General features: G+C 38.9%; 1 protein-coding gene across 1 annotated transcript in view; it reads right to left on the bottom strand.

Moving 5' to 3' along the window:
- Positions 1-312: 312 nt before the first annotated feature.
- CD9 (CD9 molecule) overlaps positions 313-19,944 on the bottom strand; it is a 21,324-nt gene continuing 1,692 nt past the window's right edge. Inside the window, exons 2-8 of the mRNA XM_072400327.1 lie at positions 5,887-5,989; positions 4,652-4,749; positions 3,670-3,744; positions 3,244-3,345; positions 2,339-2,428; positions 1,968-2,051; positions 313-765 (exon numbers count right to left, since the gene is read on the bottom strand). Coding sequence (XP_072256428.1) covers positions 700-765; positions 1,968-2,051; positions 2,339-2,428; positions 3,244-3,345; positions 3,670-3,744; positions 4,652-4,749; positions 5,887-5,989 — 618 coding nt within the window. The 3' untranslated portion in view covers positions 313-699. The remainder of the gene's footprint in view (positions 766-1,967; positions 2,052-2,338; positions 2,429-3,243; positions 3,346-3,669; positions 3,745-4,651; positions 4,750-5,886; positions 5,990-19,944) is intronic.

A 19,944-nucleotide genomic window follows, 5' to 3' on the forward strand; every position in this document is an offset into this window, starting at 1 on the left:
GGGAGGGCCTTTTCCATTGACCGCACATTGTTCTCTTGTAAATTAGGAAAATAATGTAAAAGTCCATCTGCATTTTCCAAAAATACAATGTTTTATTGTAATCATTGAATAAATTATGTTTTTATTCTAAAAATGTGAGACGTGACTTAATAGGAGGTTCATTTAAAGTCCACTGAATTAGGTCTATGATATCTTAAAAAAAAAAAAAAAAAAAAACACTGAACATTGCAAATGCCATTTTTTTCTGCAGATAAGAAGCAAAAAAAAAGAAGAAAAATTCTAAAACAATTATAATAGACAAGGATGAGAAAGTTTGTTTGGGTGTCTTTTTATTGAATTAAGTACCAAATTATGTTCAACATAAGTTATACTTTGATTAATATTTTAAGAAAGCAAAAGGCAAGTCTAAACTGAATACAATGAACAAAGCCCTTCATAGTATTACCATTTATAGATATTACAATATATATATATGAATTTAACCAATCAACAAAATTGTGTACCTTGTATCATTGGTTTTACATTTCAAACATACAGACAGCGACCTTTAAAAAACGGCTTGGCTTTAAAAAACAAAACAAAACAAAAATACAGAAAATATAGCACAACTTTATTTTTAGAAAAGGCTGTTTGAACACTAAAATTGTTTCTGACATCAATACCCTGCCCCTCCCTTCCTGGACTGAGTCCAATACAATATTATACCATCTCCCTGTTGTTTCGGATTGCGCAACAAAGGACCATGCTAAAGATCATTCCAAAAATCTGCAAACAAACAAAAGAGTCATAAGTAAACATTAACCATCATTTTTACATCATCACTACAATGTCCAAATGTTGGTACATTCCACCCGGGTAAACAGGCTGTATGTTGGTTTTTGTCATTTTTAATAGCAATTTACTTTACATCATCATTAATATTAATAAACAGTATTTATAAAGCGCCAACATATTATGCAGCGCTGTACATTAAATAGAGGTTGCAAATGACAGACCAATACTAAAAGTGACACAGAACCCGTGGCCAGATGCAGACAAAAATACTCACATTTTTTGCATTACAATTAAAGGAATGTTAAAGAATCCCTTTTTTATATTTTATTTACTAAATATGTTATTAATTCTTTATATTTACCAGTATTGTAAATCAGTTTTTATTTCTATTTTTTCCTAGGAAAAAATATTGACAACTTAAAACCCTCTGATATAAACAAACAGCAGGAGATTCTAAATTGTTAGAAAGGGACTTAAAGTGCACAAGTACATTTTAGGCAGTATCAGCATGCTTTGCTTAAATTGATAACTACTGATAATTTGCATGCCTTAATAGGTTTTTAAACAAAACAACTGCTTATAATACTTTTACTATAGACTGACAAATCCAATACTGTTATTGATTTTCTATATCTATATTCTTGTGTCTGACAATTACAGTATTAAACAGGTAAAAACAGCCACCTTCCTGCTACAGTGGTATCTGTAGATGGAATTTTTAATTGTGCTAATGAAGTATCCGCCTTCTGGCATTTAATCACTATGTCATAGCCTTTGCATAATTGGGAACTACTCTAGTTCCCGGATATCAGCAGCAATCAGAGTAGCTGGGATTGAGAGCCACCAGCCACAGAAACATCAGGTCACTATCAAAAAGGAGGACCTAAAACATATATACAGAAATTTCTATACTGCTTGGTCAAGTCTTCCTTGTTTCCTCTCATTGCCACTGATAATGAAGATGATAGCAATATATGAGCCTGGCTGAGCAGACATTGATCATCATACATTAGCAACAGACCAAAAAGTCATGGGTGCGTTATCACTTATGCAGTACCAAGCTTTATAGAACGTGCAGAGGGCAATGAGACATAACACAAGTAACGTTTAACTACATTTTATTTATATCCAGAGTGGATTTGCCTGGATTATAGTATTAGTTCCTTTTTTATTCAGTCAGCATAAGTACTCACCATGATGGCAGCAATCCCAATTCCAACAGCTCCAATAATGTGGAATTTGGTGTTGAAGACTGTTTCAATTGCTTTTGGGCAGGACTGAAAGAAAGTAGAGAATAAATGAAAATTAGGTTTCTGCATTTCAGTACAGTATTTTTTTACACAGTGTGCAATATTTCTGATAAGGATATTTCATACGCATGTCATGTCAACAACAAGTTGAGGACGCACATGGGCAAGACCTGCAAATTCTCCGTTTTTATGGTTTACATTTGGGACGGGTTACTTTTACTTGGAATAGGTTTAGATCTCCGCTGTTTAGTGGGTAAAAAGAACTAAAGTGTGCAATACTGCTTGCTGGTGAGGTTGTAGCGAGAGTACTATACCTGTGAAGTAAAGGTGTTTAGACCACTCTTGCCAGGGCAAATATCTGTGAACAGAGCCTCAATAATGCCTGTCTTACCACAACAGTCGAACTATAAAACAAGAGAAGAAATGTCAGATGGTATACAGACTATGAAAACATTTTTTACACACTATATAAGTGTATGGTTGCATACATTTACAGTACCTTGTGATTTTAGTATGTAAGAAGCCTAAATAATTCTTTTTCAGTGTTTGTCCTTCAGCTATAACTCATACCCCAGGGTCTTCTTCCCACCCCATAACCAGTTTGGTTTCCAATGACAAGACTGAAAGATGCATGAATGAGCGCTGTACATACAGCACCGTTCTGCTCTATGGAGAGAGGAGGGGGAAGAACGAGCGAGCGGCACCCTGCTGCGTTCTCTCCCTCTTCACTTGCATAGGGGTTGTTCATGCTCCTCTACTGGCCTACAGGCTATGTACACACATTCAATAATTGTTGTTGGAAAGGATCTTTCACAATCCTTTCCACAAACCTTTCCAACGACAAAAGACTGAACGATGCATGAACAAGCGCTGTACATACAGCACCACTGTGCTCTATGGAGAGGGGAGCATGACCGAGCGGAATCCCACTGCACGCTCACCCTTTCACTTTCATTACCATTATTTGTAAATCGACCAGGAGGTATCAATGAACAAGGAACGATGAACGCTGTACACACGTTAGATTCTCATCCGATACTAGCCCTGAAATGATAATTGGAGGAGAATCACCTGATGCGTGTACGTAGCCTAACTTTTCTAAGCCTGCTCTGCTCTTATCAATGCCCAGTTAATAAACACTTGGTATTTGCATATAGCCTATTGGGGTGATGTGAGGATATGTGGAACCCTGGAGAAACAAAACAAAAAAAATTCATACAGCAAAATGGATGGTCTTCAGGGTTTCCTTCAAAGAAGACTCCTTATTTATGACATATTTATCATAAGTGTCCTCATAAAACTTCTGTAGTTCTTTTACAATCTGGAAAACAAAAATAAACAAGCTTGTGGTAAAAACAAAAGAAAACGAAGAAAGAAAGAAGAAAACTCTTTGCTTGGATGTTAGGTTAGGTAAGAAAGCATTGTTTATTATGTTTTATATACTTAAAATAATAATGGGATTTGTGATCTTATTTTATGTTAATTTCCGTGGCATTGCTGCTTCATTTATTACTCCGTTACTGGTAAACATATGCAAGATATATTGTTTGCCTGTACAATAACCCTTTTACTATACAATATAATAATTAGCAACCTACATAGTTATACATTCTATATAATCACAAACACAAATTGAAAAGCATACCTTGTCTTTATTTGCAAAACCCCAAATTCCAGCAGCAATCTCAATGGCGAAAATAACCAACAGGAAAGCGAAGAACTGTAGGTAGATACACAGTTTTATTATAAAAGCCTAACATTTGCTTTATAGTTCATAGTGAACAGAAACTATTAACTTTTTTGTATTGGAAACTAAAGTCCTTCTAAAGAGATCACTCTGCTTACTATAAAATCAGACTATAAATCAGGGAATTATCTGCCCAACAACCAGTCCTTGCCCAAGGTGCCTTCCTTCTGCACTTCTGAATTCATGCTAATGACTTTACACCTCTGCATTCATGGCAACAGACGGCCTCATTTGGCATGGCAACATCTTGGCCGAGACTGTGTGTGATTCTTTTGTGAAACATTAGACTGAAAGCCATGCCATGTTTCCATTGTGGAAATGTGAAGGAATGTGAAATTAGCAAGCAGGCTTTAGTGCAGTTGTCTCATTCCCGACACATTTCTCCATGTGGCTTCCTCAGGGAAGTAGAGATTTACACTAGTTTATAACATAACAAAAAAAATGAATTACATTATGCTCAGTAACCTGATATAGTAACAAAAAGTAAATAGATCGATATATATATATTTGGTAACAATGCTACTACATATAAAAATGGGAATAAGACAACTGCTAATTTCACATTAGCACACCTGCTTGTTTAGTTAAAATTTGTTAATATTACCACTGGTATGTACGTATACTATTTTGTTTGTTGAATACACTCGTAATGATCTTTTTTGTTTGCCACTAAAACCCACCCTTCTGTACTTCTGCTTCTTTTATCCTTATTAACCAGAGATCAACACTACATTTCTCAAGGTTAACAATTTTCACTGGTGTTCTAAAGTTTACTGAAAACCATCTTTATTTTTTCCTCGTTATTTAAGCATTTTATGTTTGACTAAGAAAATCTGTAGAGGCATAATATAATTGAAATATAAAAACAAATATTTATTACCAATCCCAGCATGCACTCAGACTCTTGAATTGCTCCACAGCAACCAAGAAAACCAACTAACATCATGAGAGCCCCTGCACCAATCAGGATGTAGACTCCTGCAAAAAACAAAAAGCACACACATTAAAATGTGTCATCAGTGTACAACATTCAACAACATCACCCAAAGGCAAAACATTTGGATGGACTGTAAAAAAAGAGGATGTTTAGCTTCGGACTACAGAAGAGGCTCATTAAGTCCTCATTAAGCTGCATCCAAAAGTTTCCAACCATGGCCTGATTCTACTATCTCCCCGATATAATAGGCCAAGACGTTTGGATGCGAGAACTAGGCTACAAAGAGCAACTCTAGCTTTCCATCCATGGTGCTTGGCAGGACACAGATATTTTCCATATTACTGCAGAACTCTAAACTTGACAATTTTTTCCCCATCAAGTACCTTGGAGGACTATAGAAGAAAGCAGTTGGATACAACACAATGGGTCCCTCACTGCCCATCTACAGTTGACTACTATTTAAGGTCACCTAAAACTGTCCACATATGGTGGTATAATCGGACAGTCTCTTTACAATGTTCTCCCCAGACCCCTTTAGCTGGGCACACCACCCAGCACTTTTCAATAACTACCAGGCTATGTTTGGGTGGTTACTAAAAGGTTGGATCATAATACAAGGGCCACCATCTGTCTACAGTTTCTTCCCATACAGCATAACATTTTTTTAGGGAGAATACTGGTTTAGAACTAAATTTAAAAGTTGAGGGCCTGCAACCAATTGAAAAGATCAAGGCAGACCCTTTACCAAGTAGTTGTTGGTAAATCAAAAGGAAACTAAACATGCAGACCAAGGACTTTTCCCGAATTGACCTTCTGATCTGTACATGGCCTACTTTAAAGGAGTTTTGCATCCCAATATAGTATGGAAGTGCAAAACCTACTTGAAGAGAACAAAAGGCAATGGAGAGAGAGGGCCTTGCTTACATGACCACATTCAGAATTTTTCAGTTATCAGTATATGATTCAAAAAAACCTAAACCTTATAGCCAACATTTTACACATCACTTTACAAAGTCCATAGTCTTGTCTTTAGTCGTGTCTTTATGACAAAAGCCAAATTTCTTTATTACAGTTTTGGGGGAAAGCCAATGAATCTGATTTTTGGAATCCTCGGCTACTCACAGATATACCATATACAATAAATTACAATACACAAAAGAAAAAATTATTGTTCTTACCAGTATAAAATGAAGAACCACTGGTATCGGATTCAAACATGGCCTTTGTCTGGCTATCGAATCGAAGCCATAGTCCGATTGCCAGGACCGCTGTGCCCGCCAGCTGTAGAAAGAGGATGTGAAATGGTCAGACCTGATATTGTTTAATTAATACAAAACTTCCTGCTAATAAAACAGACACAATGGGGCTGATTTAGTTGGAGACCATAGACTCTTCAGTTGGCATTGTGAATTATTTTCCTTATAATGGATAGGGCCAGGGGTACATCAGATCACTGCAAACCTGGGCCTCCGTTGAGCTCTCTAGAGGTATTTTAGTCAATACCAAAACAAACAAATACATAAATTGTGAACATCCTTATTGCATTGCAGTAATAAATGTGGAATCCTCAAGTGGGCTTTAAGCTGAACAGGGATCTCTGAATGGAAGTTGTTGCCTTTACAAAACCAGTGAGCTGAAGATATTCAGGATTGCTGGATTTTAGGACACCAGAGCCAGCTTGAGAGCGTCTAATGAGTCAAATCACCGTTCTCCACCCAGATTTTCCATCTGGATGACTCATTGTTCTCTGGATTTAACAAAGAGCCGTGTTTCACTCTCGTATTCTTCTTTACAAGGAAGCAAGGATCACTGTACAAACTGGTTCTACTCACTTTCTTCCAACAGTTTCATGCCGGGCCACGCAATGGCTGCCTGACCGCTTTAAATTCACCCTGTGATCTTAAAGGAAACCTGCATTGCAGAAAACCAAGCACTATATTAAGCGCAGAGCTTACATTTTACTGTCCAAATCACATAGCTCTGACATATTCTGCAGTGCAGTACTGAAAACATCAAACCAATCATAACATTTACTGCCCATAGGAGCCTACATTTTACAAAGAGTGTCTTAAACACTTATTAGATGACTATATGTATAATGGAGTTATTTCTAAGTAGGGGGGACATCTGTTAACCCTTGCTTCCCCAGACTACTACTACTTTTAATAAAAGTATTAAAAGCTAAACTGCAAGGAATCGCTAAATACCCTGATGAAATACAGATAAAAGAGCTGTCTCTATTTTTCAAGATCCAGTCCAGTTATTTGCAAAGGTCTGTCACACAGAATGGTCATGCCTTGCAAAAGAGGGGTCCTGATCTGTAGATGCAGTTTACATTTTACTTCCATGTCTCCTTCCCACTCCCCATCCCGTCACTGGACAGTGTAAAAAGAAAGGGCATATTGATCAGCTCATCCCTTCTTCTGTTAGCATCCCACATTCTTTAATGTAAAGGGCTGATACCAGATTAAATTAGGCACTTCAATGCTTCACTTCACAACAAATACATTTAATGTAGTAATGGCTACGGAGATACAACAGTTATGCCTTGTATATATGCCTAGAGTTCAGCCTTAAAATTAAATTGCAGCAAGTCATCCTTTTTCTCCTGTTAAACTGCCACTATCTCTACCTTCATTTTTACCTTGGGATGGTTGGAAAGGACCTGGAATCCACCTATGGAGGATAGGACAGACTTGGAATGTATGATGCCCGGGTCCTCCCAGTGCTGGATGCAGCAATGAGAACTTTAATGGGAACAAACACACTACCAGTGACCATGGAAGGTAGCGGACATCAGCCACCGGTCTTAGGAAAAGGAAACCGAAGTATTAGAATCCTGGAATGCATGGAATTGGATGGCAGCTATGCAAAAACAGACTACAGAATAAGCAAAGGTAAAAATTAGTTTAAAAAATGTTTTTTTCTCGATTAACGACCTTGAAGAATTTTAAGTATGTAGACCCAGAAACAAGCTTTCTAGCATGAGGAGTAGCAGAATGATCTTCAAATGTCTGTCCAGTCAGTGACCAACCTATACTGCTTCCAGCTGGAAGGTTGCCTGGAGTTTGGTATTGAAGTAAGCCTGAACTGTAAGGCTGTAACTGGTGTCAGACTCTAAAAATGCTTGCTGTCTGGCTATCATGCTAATCCACTGCTTTCATTATTCCCTCAACTGCTGTGAAAAAAGAAGTTTCCATTTGGGATGTGCTTTCTGGGTCACAGGACTGGCTGAACTGAATCTCAAGGTTCATCTTTAGGGCGATGCACCCTGAGGATGGAAAACAAACTTTACTATTAGCTGACATTTATATTTCAGCTTTTGTATTGACCACAAAAAAACAGGTCTACTTTCAATTTCAACACATCTACCCGAGTCATATTCAGCACATCGCTGTACAGGTTAGGTGTGTGAAAGAGAGAAAAAGAGGAAGTCATGGAAAGCAAAGCCATACAGTTCAGAAATATTTACGTCTGTTTCTATGGAAACAAACAATGACTCACCAAAACATTCACCCATGGGTTTCAATACATTCACTTTAACCCAAAGTCTACAAATATCAACAGCTGGGAATGCAAAGGTGAAAATAACTGAGAACAAGCAAATGATGGCCAACGCATTATTCTCGTCCGATATCAGCCCTGAGCCGATTATCAGATGATAACCCATGCACATGTGTATGTAGCCTTCTGGTAATACATTCCTGGGTAAGCCATGCGCTAGGTGATGGGTGGAGTAAAAAGTCATATTCGGTTACTACAGTCCTAGATAGGCTCTGCACTAGGTCTTCTGGTGATACAGTTTAAGGTGAGCCATGCATCAGTTAATGGGTGGAGTACAAGATCATATTCTGGTCCTATTGTCCTGGGTAAGCTGTGTGTAAGCTCTGCACTAGTCGAGTCGATGGGTGGAGTATGAGGGCACATCCTGGTACTACAGCCCTGGGTGGGCATGCACTAGTGGATGGGTGGAGTATGAGGGCACATCCTGGTACTCCAGCCCTGGGTGGGCCATGCACTAGTTGATGGGTGAATGATCAGGTTTTCTTCTGGTGCTACAGTCCTTGGTGGGTCATGTACTAGTAAATGGGTGGAGGATTCGGTCATTCTCTGGTGCTACAGTACTGGGTAGGCTCTAACCCCCTCTGCTTGCTTTTCTCTCACCCATCTTTTACTTCCTTCCTCTTCTCTCGCTCTTTCACACGAAGGACTTAGCAAACAAACAATTATTATTTGTGAATCATCTGGTTTACTGCCACGCACCTATCGAACCAAACATCCAACATTATTTCAATTGAGCCTTGAGCACCCCCCCAACAGCCATCAGCTAATGAAAGAGCTCCCTACTGTTTACTATTGAAAAAAATATATAACAGGGGATCCAAATTATAATAAATATTGGGGAGTGCACCCATTAGCAGATGGTAGTTAGATAGCTCCTGGCAGAATGAATACAGAACTTAAGTTGGGTTTTGGGATGACAAAAGAACGGGCATATAGCGATCAAATAATGGTAAAATGCCATAGTTTTTAAAATATTTTGTGTTTGAATTGATTTTTTTTTTAATCTAACATCTTCACTAACAGATTTGTGTTTGTGAATGTAACATCTAATCTATAAAAACCATCAACTAGTGGAAAGTCAGCCTAACCTTTAAAGCCTACTTTAACTCAGAGCTACACACAAAATATGACATTTCTTTTTCTTTAGAAAGTAACCACATCCTGAGCCTGGAGGGACTGAAGCCTGCAGGGACTGAAGATATGGACTCTATGATTGTGTAGAAGCAGAGGGCCCTCTGTAGATGCCCCAAGAAGGTTCCAGTTCAGCAGATTTAAGTATCAGCAATAACAAAATGCTTTGAACAGAATATATAAAGAGACTGAAGAAAAAAATATGAGAAGTTTATTTTTAAGTCTGCATACACCTTCAATTAAACTAACTAAAGAATATATATATAAAAATATACACAGAAAGTTGGTGTAGCATACATCGATATGATAATGTTGTTTTACAAAGTTCTTTAATAACTATTTCCTCAGGCAGATTAAAAACAAAGCACTGACATCCAGCCAGGACAAGCCCTGAACGTTTTGCCACAAACAGTTTACTACGTAAGGGCTATTAGGAATATACAACAGCAGCTGTATGATTACCATCAGCATAACCTTTTATTAAAGCCAAGCTCATAACGCAGATAAAACACGTTTGATTCGTTTATGGGAAAATGTTTTATAGGGAGGCAAAGCAAAGAAAGCAGTAAAGAAATTATAATCTTTTTGAACATGATTGTGCACATCAAACGTAAGGACAGCGAATATAAAACATACCCTTACTTTCATCTGATTACTATGGGCAGTGCCCCAGATTTATAAATTATGCAGCGTGAAGATAAAGTGCATCTTAGGGCAATAGTGTAATTTTTTTAATTAGCAAAAGTGTGGAGTAAATAACTCTGCCAGGTTTTTATTGCAGTCTGCATCTCTGCTTGGGAAAGTCACTCTCTTACCATTGCTACAGACCGTGAATGATGGAAAATCCAACATATTACAGTATAAGTTTAGAGAGGAAATCTTTAAAATAGTGGCAACTGTCCAAGTGGGAATTCCTCTAATTTTGGAGATTTCCTCTTACTTCCTGTGCATTCTACAGGATCAAACAAGAGTAACGGCTCAACCTATAAGAGATTTGTACTGGCTGGGCTGCAGACCAGAGGGAAGAGGGAAATGGGGTTACACTTGACAAGTGTACCCACTAGAAGATTTTGCCTCATTCCTTGTAACAATCTAAAATATTGGATTTTTCACAACATGACAGTGGTAACCAGGACAAATTGTTTCATGTAAAAGTTTTTATGTATCAAATGAGTTCCAAACAATTATTCATCAAATCCACTTAATTTCTGGTCATTTTGTCTCTGCTTTACATTCAAACTGAACTCTGTCCAGTTCACTTATGCAATCTACAGGTCAACTTCAAAATAAATGAGAACTGTTCAGTATTCTTAAAAAGCTTCCTATTCTAGGCTGTCAAGACTTCTTTTTTCATCGATAGAGCATGGTATTACTGGCAGGTTCATTATGAGAAAAATGTCTGCCAGAAAACCACAAATGCATCCACATTTATTGACTGGTACCATGCAAGTTATATACAATTTGTTATGTTTACTTATAATTCATCTACTAAAAAAACAAAACAAAAATAAAACACAAAAATAAAGTTTTCCTTGAAACAGTTCCATGGTTTTACGTTTAATTACCAGTAAGGGCTCTACAATCGCCCTAAATATGGCAGTTATATCATAGAAGTTTCTAGTCCTCATTGTAGATATACAAATGCACCAAATCCCTCTAAGGAATTGGAAAACACAACAGTAACTGCCCACAAATGCGAGAACGGTGAGTGACTAGGTTAACCTATCTTCATCATTGCTACCGCTCCCCCATACTAAACCAAGCATGGGCAGAACCCATTACTCATTACTCTGCTATGCTACTTGTCTGACATCTATACAGGCAATTCTCATTATACATTCTCATGATACCACAACATTTTCTGGCCTGCAGGCAGATTAGTACACAGCTACCCCATAGGTGAGGAATAAGTAAGTGACATGGGAACACAGCACAAAAAAATGAAATTGTATGTCACCGAGGTAGAGGGAGGGGGAAGGAAGTGTATGAGAAAGTCAAATAAATGGTGAAAAGTTCAACTTTAAGCAACTGGTGGAGCCAAAATAGTCTTTTAGAATGACTGACATAAGAAAAGCCAATGCTCAATATTCCAAAGAGCAATACTCCTCTGCTTTTCTAAAGAAGGATAAGTGAATGCAACACAGACGATGAACTTCTCATATTTATCTCTTAAATATTCCGTTGAAAATGTTTTGTTTTATCTGATTATGTCAGAAATTTAGACCTGCCCTGTTTCCGGATCTCACATTCTCATGATTAACCTTTATGTTGTCGAGATATGAGACTGGGTGGATGACAGCACTTATTTAGGCAATAAAAATGCTGTGTAGGTCAGTGAATTTATAGGGTATTTAAAGAGCTCAAACATAGGTTCATGTATTGCAGAGATGTACTGATTATTTTTACTCAAATATAGATTTTAAGTCCAACTAAAATCCCACTTTGCAAACTACAAGATCAGACAGGATATTGCAGAAAGAAACACACAATGTCCCTTTCTGCAAAAGTAATTGTTACCTGACTGATCGTGCGGGTAAACTGTCAAAAAAAAAATGAGCAGATCTTTGGTGGTTGTCGGGGAAGCCCGGCTATTCCAGCTTCCCTTGTGCTTGCAGGGAATGTTGCACAGGTTTAGTTTTGCTGCAAAGCACTTGAGCAGCTCTATTGGGTTGTTCCAAGCCACTCCAGTGTATTCACCTGCCCCTTCCGCAACCTCATCCGCTCAAAAATGAAAAACAGCTGTTGGTTGGCCCTGAAAACACATCCATTCTTATTAAACAGCCTCCATAAATCACTTTAAGGGCCATACAACTGAGTGAACTCATAAAATGACCTGGTATAGTTTATTTTGGGTGCGTAGGTTGTTTTTTTTTTTTTTTTTGCAGCCACACCTGTTTGCTGTATAAATTATTTGCACCGTGTCTAAATGCCACTTGTAAACACAGAGTTAGTCAACTAGGACAAATGAAAATCTCAGAAGAAGTATCATATCACCTAATAACATATAACATAATAATGGTTACATGGCTGCATTTTTTTATCTTATTTATTTATATTACATCTGCATTTAGTTCAGCTTCAGGCAGTCAAACTTTTAAATACGTGTGACCCATGTTATCCAACAGGAGGGATCTTCACACCCAAAAGCTGCCCAACAGAGGAATAAACCATGTGGAGCCTGCAGTCCCGTTATCTTTCTGTTCAACTTCATTGCCACCCACTGGGTTATCCCTATTTTCTCTATTCGGTGCACCATTCAGCTATATGCACTTTTTCAGAGGTGCGGAGGATCACCAGAAAGTGTTGATAACTGCCAAACACAGTCTCTAAACATTCATGTGACCTAGCCATCAAATGACCTGAATGAGACTTAACATAATTGTAAAAACAAAACAAACACTAAAATTCATATTAGTAGTAAAGACCATGATCACCACTGGTGGGTGGTTTACCATTTGGTAACGGGCATACTGCCAAGCCATATTTTTTTTCCAAAGATTCACACTAACAATAGTACTAACAATACTGACTAACAATAGCGGGTGGACAATTGTGAGCTCTTAAAATAGACATACTAAAGCCATAAAAGAATAGTTAAAGATAAGCGTTAAAGATATACTAGAAGTGCTTGTTAGACCACAAACTATTTCCGTGGTTGCAACTCAATACATAATATATGCAAATGTGGGGCCAGAAACTCGGATGTTCCAGGCTCAGATTATATTTATAGACCCGCTAACTAATAGGTGTGAAAAACAAAATGGAACTGGTTGCAATGGATGAAAACAGATGTTGACAAGTCTACAGATGCGGAGATTGTGGTTTGCAGTGGTGGTGTCAGAAGGGATTGCTTTGAAGCATTGAACCTTAAATAGAACAGGTTACACACTAGCGTGAATAGATGAAGTTCCTCTCTTGTTAGTGTAGCAGGTAAATGAGACAAGACTGGCTATGGGTTCCCTAAAGGTTCTGCCCAATAATGAGATGATAGAGAATCTAGAGAAGTACAGAATCTAGTACTGCATTACCTCCATGGTCCAGGCGATTGCTGGAGGTGCCTTGGTGATATCAAGCAAGAAAGAGCCAATCATTCACCCATTTCCAACACTGAATCCATTCTGCAAATAATTCAGGCTGTCAATGCAATGGGGCTCATGACCTAGTTCTAGAGGAGTGCATCAATACGTGTAGGCTCAATTCTAGCATACATAATGGAAATGTCTGGCAATTACACCGATAGTGCTGGTTACAAGGGCAGTATTTGTACTCTATACAGCATATTGTTGTTGTAACAGATAGTTTATACAAACTTGCCTTGTGCACAGGGTCGATAGTGTTGACAGCTAGTTACAGGAAGTGAAATGTCAACAGATTTACTGGCTGGAAATGAACTATTTACCAAGAACTCAAACATAAAAAAGTCTTTATTGCACACGCCATACTTCAATTAAAATGGGGTGTGCTTATAACTAGGAAGTATGGGGTTTAATGCCGACTTAAGGAGCACATTCAACTTTTGTCGCTGGAAACAATCTTGTGACAAGAGTGAAGGATTGAGCTCTGTACACATTCCTCTGTTCTATGGAGATGGGAGGGGAGTGAACGGGCGAGTGGCACTCCACTCTGATCATCTCTTATGACTTGTACAGTGGTTGGTCACTGTCGGTCATTCATGGATCTAACAGGATAGATCCATGAAGAACTTTGAGCGAACACTGTACACATGTGAGAGTCTCACCCCAGATAAGCCTGACCATTCATATCAGGCAGGAATTATCTGATGTTTGTACATAACATTAGGCAAAAGTCAAATTTCCATTTACACCATGGTTTTGAAAAACAATGTGAAGACGAACATAGGCACTATAATTACCTGCACTTCAGCATGTTAAGAGGTCAAATTCAATTGTATCTACAAAAATGTAGAAATACTGCAGTCCCCCCTCCTATTTTTTTCCTTTATTCCCTATTTAACATTCTGGGGTGAGAACACCCACTTACTGTATCTATCGAACAGCAGAATTCTTTCTCAGACAGACAGAAAACATGTTTGAAAAAGAAAAAGGGGGATTTCTGGTAGAATCAGGGCGTATTTGTGGTATTTTTTACACAAATATTCAAATGATTAAAAGCGCGCAGATAAGAGAAGTTCATTTGGGGATTGCATGCACTTTAAGCACTATGGAGATAATGTAATCGGAAGAATAGTTTTATAACAAAGATGCTTCACGTTTTCCAAGTTTAACTTTTATATTACTTAAAGGGAATCTCTTTGTAAAGCGTGGGAGTTAAAAGTTCTTCCAAGTTTATGGTACTTTATGTCCTCTTTGAGGCTTCACATTTTGTCTAGGAAGACCTAGCATGTTGCACATAATAAAAAAAAAAATCAAGGTGCAGGTGTATTTTGCATATTATGAAATAATGAAATAATTTTCTTAGCAGCAATTTTGTGTTTGTCTACTTTAAATTTATGTCAAGCCAAAAACTTTTATGCAATACAGACACAGACAGCTAGCACTGTATCATTTCCCTAATCTGCTTTAAAAAAAAAAACAAAAACATTTTCTGCTTGTGTTGCTCAATTTTGTGTCTGATAAAATATCAGCGGCAAAGGAAGTGAGGGTAAATCTTAAATCTCTCTCTGAAAAACCCAAAATAGCATTGAATAACTGAAAGAACCAGAGGACCCCGCAGGAACCAAAGACTATTTGTGTTTTGTCAGGTATGGATGCAGGATTTACCAGTCAGAACTATGCACACCAACAGTAACCGAGACCTGGCGGCTGGGTAACACGATGCTAGAATAAACATGAAAGCCAATCAGCTAATAAAATGTGTGGCCTAAGGAAATTTGAAGAACACATAAGACACACTACCTCTGCTGACCTTTCTATCTGAAAACATTGGGTCAACAAACGCTACCCCAATATTATTCCCTAGTATGAGTAAATGCTCCTAAACCTGACTCAGGAATGAGGGAAAGGGAGTGGAGGACAGATCTAATACCCCTAGGTAGTGTTGTGTCTTATGTGATGGAGAACTCTGCACCATGGTGGATAATTGTTGGATAAAAGTTGGATGTAGAAGCACAGAGATGAAGGGATGGTCTACAGGAGTCACATCCTTGAGAAGGGTCACCTGGGATCAAAGACTGGTGTAAAAGCATGGAGCTCAAGGAACAGTCTACAGGTCTCACACCTGAAGAAGGGTCAAGAAGCATCAAAGTTGGATGTAGAAGCACGGAGATGAAGGGATGGTCTACAGGAGTCACATCCCTGAAGAAGGGTCACGTAGGTTCAAAGACTGGTGTAAAAGCACAGAGCTCAAGGAACAGTCTACAGGTCTCACAGACCTGAATATGGGTCACGAGGCGTCTAAGTTGGGTGTCGAAGCACGAAGCTCATGAAACAGTCAACAGGTGTCATATCCTGAAGAAGGGTCATGTGGGATCAAAGATGGGTGTAAAAGCTGGGAAGTCAATTGAAGGTCTATCCCTGCCTCTGTCACATCCCTGATGAAGGGTCATGGGGGGATGAGGTGGACTACATGCAGACCCTGTCACTTTGTCCTAACAGATTAAGTGACATTGTCTCATAAAAGATCCAAAGAATATGATAATTATGACTAATGTTTATTCAATAGTTTTTGTTGCACTGTTCGTATTTACTAATCAACACCAATAAAAACTCCTTGTGCTTATTTAGGGCGTGGTAATTTTCCTACGTCATCTCTCTCGGTTATTAATTGACTACAATGGTCTTTTGAAGTCAGCAAATGAAGAATGCAAAGTATTTTGAGGGAAGGGCAGAGACCATGACAACTCAGACTGTGGAAATATTTACATTTGAAAGTAAACCCTGGCTGAGCACTCACACCTTTATATGTAAACCTGTCCAGAAGAGAGACAGGGCTGTCCTGTTCCAGAAGATGTTTGATCAGCTGAAGTTGATCATTGTTGCACAATATCAGATTGAACATGATAAACTGCAATCTGATTGTACAATAGTTCTTGGACAGTGTATACATGCTAGATTATTGTCGCCCGAGATGAACAATTGTGAGTCTCTGGTGAAAATCTAGTGCGTGTATGCAGCTGTTCCCCGATGTCATTCACTGATCTGTCCTGGCAAATCAATTAGTAACTTAGCAGTGTTAAACCCACTTTAAGCCAGGTGGGGAGAAGCTGTAGGCAACCCCTGTATTGTGCTTCTTCAGTAACCACCTAAAAACAGCGGGGTGGTTACTGGAAAGTGCCGGGTGGGCTGCCGGGCTACAGAGAACATTGCTAAGCAAAGATAACTGCTGTACTTACCCATAGAGGAGGACACAACGGGGTGCCATTCACTCATCCTCCCCCCTCCCTCCTCCATAGAACAGAACAGTGCTGTCTGTACATACCGCTTTCAATCCATCTGTCACTGGAAATAATCCAGTGGAGATCATTACCAGCAACAAATCTAATGTGGGCATTTACTGTAGCTTATCTTAGATTTACCAAAACCTTAAAGTATGTGAAAAAAGCCAAAACAATTGATGTGCAAGTTTATTGTATAGTTATCTTCAGATCTATGAAAAGCAATGCAGAAGGTTATGAGTACTAACTACATCGGGGCAGACCTAAGCGGATATTAACATAGATCGTAAATATGGTAATTAGATTTTGAATCCCTTCTCTCCCCTAGCGTATACAAACTTATTTTTTTTTTTATTAAAGATAGAAGGGAGAAGGGTTGGGATCCCAGTGTTTAACCCAGAATATTTTTTAAGCCGGGTGGTAAGAAATTGTAGGAGAGTGGCAGGGTGGGTATTGTGACCCAACTCTTCAGTAACCAGCCAAAAACAGCTGGGTGGTCACCGAAAAGTGCCGGGTGGTACGCCCAGCTAAAAGGGGCTAGGAAGAACACTGGATCCCTGTCAAGTTTTTATTGATGGCTTCAGGCATGTATGTGGTAATGCTGAACTCCAGACACTCAGCTGGATACACAGTTGGAACACTTACAGTATATAGCAGTGGTTTTACATGCCAAAAGGATTTCTAATTTTATCCAGCTACTGAATTTTACACAGGCAGCAGAACCAGGTCAGTGACCTAACTTTTCCCTATTGAAGTTATGCAATACATCCTGGTCATCCTTCCTTAATTCTAGACTGTGATTGGACATTGAAGGAGGAGCAGCAGACTAAAGAATCATTCTGCACTCTTCTGTAATGTAGTGCAATGGATTGGCTTCCAGGTGGCCTCTCCCTGTACCCCTCTGTTGTTTGGGCAATCACACTGGGCTCATATTGAGACAGATTAGAACATCTTAGTGGTTTTAGATGCCACCCAAAGAATCCTGACTCTGCAAACTGTTTAGCATTACCATGGTTTTTGTACAGCAGCCTCATGTATGGTTGTAAGCCTTTACAAAAAAATAAAAAATGTGCCCTTTAAGACACAAAAGGCAGCCTGCTCTGCCTGCACAATCCAGTCTTTATGAGGTTACGCTTGTGCTAATGTTTGCGAAACAATAAACAGACCTGTGGGAGGGCCTGGAAACCAGCAACACGCCCTAGCAAATTACTGCCAAGCACCAATGCTCCAAATTATGTGAAACAGAAATAGAGCCAGTCCCATCGCTGAATGCAGACACCGGGGGATTTCTCAGCCATGCCATACACTGGAACTTCCCAGCACAGCAGAAGTGGCCGGATTCGGCACGTAGTTCTCCGTGGGATGGTGCTCCAGAGAACAAGATTTTCCCCAAACATTCTACTATCACATTTCTGCAATCTGCCGAGAACCATCTGCATCTAACACAGCCTTATCATTTACAAATGTTGTTTTGGAGGTTTTATTCCTTTTATGAAATAGTTCCAGGAAAAAACTGATAAATTAAATTTATTAAGTAGCACAATAAAATGCCCAATATTCCCAGACCCTAAACCTTATGCAACACAGACCTACAACACCTACCTACCCAAGTATGCACTTATCTATATGTAAGGGCAGTGACCTCCAGCTGGAAACCCCCTCTAGAATGGGGTCACACTCCAATACTACAGACACTGGGTATGGTGCCAATTAAGACTGGGAGTGGGGAGGGATGTTGGGGTTGGTTAGATTTTTCAATTTTGTTCAAGTATGCAGAATACCATAACTGACACATGTGGACCCCAGCTGGCCAAGTCGAATCCTAAAGTCCCTGCGACTAAAGTAAAAAACATCTTGGTTTTAGTCCTGAAAAAAACCTTCTACACAGTTATGAAAAATAATGATTACATCAATAAGCAGAATGATGGATGCAGCCAGCATCTTTGCATTGAAGGTGTGACACCTAACACAACGAAGGACCCAACCCTTGTTAGTTCTCATTTGCACTTGATAAGACAGCTGCTTTGCCTATTCCAGACAATGTTGTGATCACATTCCACATAAATATTCTCCATTCGTGGATTTTTTACATCCATTTATACACCGACATCGGATTCATACTTGCTTTTTGTTCCCCAGCCATTGGAGACATCACCTATACCAGTGGTCGCCAACAAGTGGGGTGGCACTGTACAGTATATATGGCTCAGGGGTGTGTATTCTTTACCATTAAGTGAGAGGGCATTGTTATAAAATCAGTGACAGTGAGGGCTCAGTAACAAAGTAAGGAAACAACGGAGCCCTTCTAGCTGATGATGCCAACATGTATCCTAAAGTGTGCAATCCTAGAACCCTAAAAATTGTTTAAGTTGAAATGTTAGTTTATTCAATAAAACTTAAAGGTCTTGTAGTTTTTTAAAAAAAAAAACATTTTGATAATAGTTTGCTTCATAATCATGAATTTACACATAAAAGAATATATACAGTATACTGGTAAAACATAACCCAACACTGGACCTAGGATTCAATATCTTTAGTCCTGGTTATCTCCAGGGTGGTGATATATAGGACCCTATGTTTGGGGATCTCATCACCACAGAAGAGGACTGAAATGCAGCGGACTTCCCGAATGGCACCCAGAGCCCTAATTACCATCACATAGCCCAGTCTTCACCACCTGCGCTACAAATATTTGGGACCATCACCTGTATATTCTGTACAGCAACTGACAAGCCACTGATAATTATAATGCGTTTTGTAAGAAGAAATAAGTTGGTGAAGCCCAGTCCTGCTCTAAAATATAAATGACCACCAAACCTACAACTTACAAATTTAAATTTTAAGCTGCAGCACAATGAAACTGCTAAAAAATCCAGATCCCCAAAGATCAGACTGTAGTAGTCAGACCAGGATAGTGTATGGGGAGATTTACCAATAATATCCAAATATATAAAATATGAATAGCGTTACACACCACCAATAGCTGGTGCCATGATCAAAATATGTTGTTGTTTATAGCGTTGTTTATGATTTTCCACTCCACTGTATAGAGGCAGCACTGACACCCTTCCCCCTACCTATAGACAGGTAGCACTGACCCCTTCCCTCTGCCATAGGGTGCAGCACTGACCCCCTTCCCTCTCCCATAGGGTGCAGCATTGACCCCCTCTCCTACAGACAGGTAGCA

The sequence above is a fragment of the Pyxicephalus adspersus genome, chromosome 2 (assembly GCF_032062135.1).
Source record: "Pyxicephalus adspersus chromosome 2, UCB_Pads_2.0, whole genome shotgun sequence".
NCBI lineage: Eukaryota > Metazoa > Chordata > Amphibia > Anura > Pyxicephalidae > Pyxicephalus > Pyxicephalus adspersus.